General features: G+C 37.5%; 1 protein-coding gene across 1 annotated transcript; it reads left to right on the top strand.

Moving 5' to 3' along the window:
* Positions 1–3,949: 3,949 nt before the first annotated feature.
* LOC141817874 (uncharacterized) lies at positions 3,950–5,012 on the top strand. The gene is made up of 2 exons (XM_074705497.1): positions 3,950–4,364; positions 4,469–5,012. The coding sequence occupies exons 1-2, from the start codon at positions 4,026–4,028 to the stop codon at positions 4,904–4,906; spliced, it is 777 nt and encodes a 258-aa protein (XP_074561598.1). The 5' UTR covers positions 3,950–4,025; the 3' UTR covers positions 4,907–5,012.
* The last annotated feature ends 305 nt before the right edge of the window (positions 5,013–5,317 follow it).

Below are 5,317 nucleotides of genomic sequence, written 5' to 3' on the forward strand. Positions count from 1 at the left end.
CGGAACATAGGACGGAGATCCAGAACGCCAACAGTTGTGAGCTACTGTTTATAATTTATAAGGAACTGATAACATAATCTTCTATATAACACCACACACCATGTTATCTACAATATAAATTAAGTGGACAACTGAATTAACATATATAAGAATATAAAATGCAAACATTTGACCAAAATGATTCTCATTTCAAATTATTTTAAAATAGATATTCATATAAAAAGTCAGGCTTATAGTATACATTCCAATAAAAAGATCAAGAGGTCTTCGGGTAACGAACAATCATCTAAACAATCTCAAGAAGAAAGGTATGACTAATTTAATCATTCCGCTGCGTAGTTAGTTATTTTCTTCTTATGGATCTTGAATACCAACACAAGAGTTCAACGATCTTATGCTTCGATCAAGGTATGCTTCGATTGGTCAAGAACTTACTTGATCAATCAAGCACATGTCTGATCGAACATATGGGTTGCTTAGAAAGGTTCTGTCCTTGTAAAATTTTTGTTTGACAGAAACTGAACAGGACAGAATTCTAGGCACCTTCACCCTTGAGGGGGGAACTGTCAGAGGACGACAAGGAGGCACCGTATCCACATTTCCAAGGGGGAATTCGCCGTCACATCCATTTTCCTATGGTAACTCCACCGCTTTCATCCACCGCTGACGAGGAGATCACAATTCAAGGAAGGTTGCACATATTGATAAGTCCTTTTTCCTTTTCTTTCTTAGTTTTGGGAACAATGATGAATTCTTCTTCTTTCTTCTTGAGTTGTTTTCCCTCCGTCATGAAGTAAATCTCTTTAATTCTAGGATATAGGAGAAATTGAGATGTAACAGATGATTATATTCAATGGATTTGTATTTTCTATCTTCTATAACATGCTTATACTTTGTTATATGGAATTGCATCTCGTGCATATTTGTTGATATTTTGGAGGTTTGATTTCATATGGATGGGAGTGAATTACGGTTTACAGAAAATTTTAGGATCGTATGATCGGGGTGCCTTGTGACAGAAGGTGAACCTTTTTAAATGGACTTTCTGAAGAGATTCTTAAGCCGTAATTGGGTACTCGGTAATAAATTCTCATGAGGGATAACTAATAGTTATTGATTACTAGTAAAAGGTCCTTAATTGGGTACTCGGTAATAGAGGGAAGGATACCAGTAGTATTACCGAAGTGTCCGATGACAGCGGGAAAACTATAGACCCAGACTATCTAGGTATCATCTCGAACTAGTGATCATAACATTAGAGATTAATGATTTATTTCGATGATGCCTAACAAGGTCTAATTGGATAGCTTGGGTAGAATCTCTATATTGATATAAACATTGAGGAATAACAAAACATCCATGATATTATTAGTCATAACTCTCAAGGACTCTGAAATCCTAGAATCATTTCCCTTACCTGTCATATAGTTGATTGCCTTTTGTTCAAGGATTAGGTCCTTTAGTTCTTCTTCTCTCCTGCTCCAATAACAAAACTCATTCGTTCACAACTCTTTTTGTGTTAATCTAGTGATTAATTCCACAGTCTTTGTGGTTCGATATCTTTTATTACTTAACAATAACCGTACTATTGCAGGAGCCTATCAATAAGAACAATCGAGATACGATCCAAGTCTAGAATGAAATAAAGGATCAGTCGACTAATAACAAGGATCAATCAACTGAACCTATAAAGAAATTGAGGATAGGATGCAATGATATTTAGCACCAAAGGAAACTCTAATGTTTAGTCGATCAATTAGGGCATTCAGTCGACAGATCAAGAGGATTGCGCAGGGTTTGATCTGATCAGATCAGAACAAGCAAGGAAATACTAGGTGTAGTCGACCGATCTAGATTTTGAGTCAATCGACGGAAGACTATAAAAGAAGCTCGAATTCTGAGGCTCAACATCAATCTTCATACAATACAACTCTTTCATTTTCTATTTGATCATGCAAGTGTTGTTGACAAGCCAAAGCTCTCCGACAACCAATGTTGAAAGTTCTATACCTTTTAATTGTCGGTAATTGTATTGTACTTCATTTCATTAGAGCTATAGTAGTATTGCTACTATCCTCTATTTTTGTAATGAATTTTTCTCCTTCTTCAAAAGATTTTTCGGGAGGATAAATTATAGTGTTGTCTATCCAACAACGATCCAAGAGCTCGTATACCTTGAAGTAATAGTTGTTAGACTGCGAACTAAGTAACCATTTATATATGTTTATTTTTATTTTCTACTGTGTTTTGATTTCAAAAAGGTTTTGAGAATTAAAAGTGTTTTAAAGCACGATATTCACCCCCCCCCCCCCCCCCATACACATTCCTAGCCTACAATCTCTTTTTAGACTACTCATCCCTCAAATACACCCAAGCTTGCAGTTTGTCCTTGTGTCATCTTCTACACCTTTGCCTAAAATGCTTGATTCCTCGATTCAGTCATCCTTCGATGTTCCTGATCCTTCAATCCCACAATGTGTCACGTCATCCTTCTCTAAACTCCATCGACATTGAGCTATCATATCTTCAATTGACCTTGGCCACGTTAAATGATTCACATTTGTATATCTCCAAGTCCTCCATGACTCAATGCACATATTAAATACAATAATAATCCTAATTTAAGCTATTTTCTCAATCCATCAAAATATTATATATTTTTACTCGATCTCTTAGGGTTTGATTGCACTAACATGGGGAAGTCAACTGATGCCTAGCTAGAACGAGTCATTGGAGAGTTGTGGGAAAATAATTGGATTATGATATGACAAAGTAGAGTAGATTGGAGGTGCTTCATCAGTCGTCTAAACAACATTGTCCAGATCTGAGCAAGTGTTTATAAAGGTTGATTCAGGAGAGGCTTTTATAAGAGGGATCTTAGATAGTTCTAAGGTGAATGTTGTTACATTCTAAGCCTCCTTGAGCCCAAAAAATAAAAACCAAATAAGAAAGGAAACAAAAGCATTGTTGTAATCGTTCGTCTTTTACATTGTGTTTGTAGTTGTTTGTTGTATTGTACTTGAACATAATAATACAATATTTCTCCACTTCAAAGGAATTTTAAAAAGGATAAAGACATAATTCTCAGAGTCTCTTGTATAAGAGTTTTAGGAAATAGGAATATCTATTCCGCTGCATAATTAATCATTATAAATAAGAATAATAAAAAAATTAAAATGTCTATTCAGTATTCACCCCTCTAATTGCCATCATTGATCCAACAAAAATACTAAAGAATTCATGCATTGTTATCAAGTAAAACTGCACCAGTCAATGACTATTTTTGCACACCCTGAATTGATTATAAAACTGCTCGAGCAAATGGACAAAGTTCCGACAATTTGATCAAACCTCCAGCCAATTGATATAGTCCAGTTAATTGGAACTGAAATTTAATGACTAAGACAAATAGTATGGAGCTGGGCAATATCATTACAATTAGTACATATGAAATACATATATTTATTTTTTAATATTTTAAATATCTAATTTTTTAATCGATCATTGATAAATTCAGAAGCATAAGTGACGGATGATTCAACCGTCTAATATTGCAAATTTTTTCTCACTGAAAAAAAGAATCTTAAAATATATCATAATTAAAAATCAAATCATAAATATTTGAGACGCTTTATAGATACCGTGACCAACACCCTACCGCTACACCCCTTACCTATAAAATATAATCAAAATATAATCTTTGACTTAGTTCTTGGTTATTCTCTAACTGAAAGTTCAATTTAGATTATATCATATTGATAAAAAAAAATTAACATGAAAATCGAATATCCTATTAAGAAGATGGAGCATTTCTAATTAATAAAAAGAAAGTATGTGATGCAATTTATTGTGGTTCCAGAATTCCAGCGAGCGGCGCAGGGAAAGTGCGGGAGCAAAATATCTCATCCAAGGGGTAAAATGGTAAAACAATGCCAACAAGTTCTTAGCCGAACGCCTTCCCCAATGATACACGAATTCCTTGACCAAAATCAACCTAATCGAAATTAATCCCGTTGTGATCGATCATGAACGCCCTCAAGGCGCTGCAATTGCCACCAACCTTCTTCCTCCGCCCAAATGCATCGGTCGCCCACCGAACCAAGCCACCAGCAGGCCATTGGCGGCGCTCTCTCTTCTGCTTCTGCAGCGCCAACGACGCCGGCGGTTGCTCATCCTCGGAAGGAGACAAACGACGGCAGGAGCTGCTGGCCCGCATCGCTATGCTGCAAACCCAAAAGGTCCGCGTCACCGAGTTTCTGGACGAGCGTTCCGCCTACTTGACCCAGTTCGCTGAGGAGGCCAACGCCGAGTTGGAGCAGATCGGTGAGAAAGCCCTCAAGGACCTTGATGAGGCCAGCGTCAGGGTAGGGTTTCCCTTTCTCACTCTTCTAATTACCTCTCCCTCCCTAAACCCCTTTCTTCCGATCCATCAACATATATAAGTCACTCCCTCCCTTGTGTGGAGTAGATCTTGGAGAAGTTGGAGAGCCGCGCGCAGGCAATCGATGAAGCTGCGGAGGTAAACCGGCAGGAGATGGAGCAGAACGAGAAGGTATTGGAGGAGTTCGAGGAGCAGATGGAGCGGGACCGGAACGAGGGCTTGTTCTTCAAGAGCCTGCGGGAGAAGTCGCCAGTGATGGAGGAGAAGACGACAAAGGCGGTGAGAGAAGAGGCTCGGACGCTCGAAGAAGCTGGCAGGAGGAGTGCGGCGGCGTCCAACATCCGCCGAAATATTTACCTGGCTCTCATGGTGGTACTGGCCGTCACCATTCTCAATGCCGTGTTGGCGTCTCCCGAGGTGGAGTGGCGGAAGGTTGCGGCGTTGGGGTTGATCTTCGTCGGCTTGCTCGCACAACTCGTATACGAAAAGAGTTTGGCCTCCGAAGCAGAGGAAGCGGACAAGTAGGAAAGTACCACTTACTGTGTAATTTGTAATTAGTCTTAATATAAAAGTTTCGAATATCTAAATCATCATGTAAGTAAATTTTAAAATTATCAAATCATATACTCAATATTCATTTTGCTTCTTCATAAAAATAAAAAATAAAAAAGTTTTTAATTAATTCCTACATTATAACAATCGATTCGATGGTTATATTATTGCAATCGATTAAAAAGTATTCTATGATTAAAAATTCATAGCTCTCAATATAGTGTATCAAATTGGTATTTAAGAGCATGGATACTCTCAACATATAGTATTTATATATAGTATTTGATTCTATATCATTTTGAATTCTCTAAATCCATTAGTTGATTTGTCTAAAAGTGATTGATGGATTTTGAGAGTTCGGAAAGATATGAAATTAGGTTCTAT

This window comes from Curcuma longa, unplaced genomic scaffold, assembly GCF_044706935.1.
Source record: "Curcuma longa cultivar G26 ecotype Majalengka, Jawa Barat unplaced genomic scaffold, ITB_CL_G26_1.1 contig_22359, whole genome shotgun sequence".
NCBI lineage: Eukaryota > Viridiplantae > Streptophyta > Magnoliopsida > Zingiberales > Zingiberaceae > Curcuma > Curcuma longa.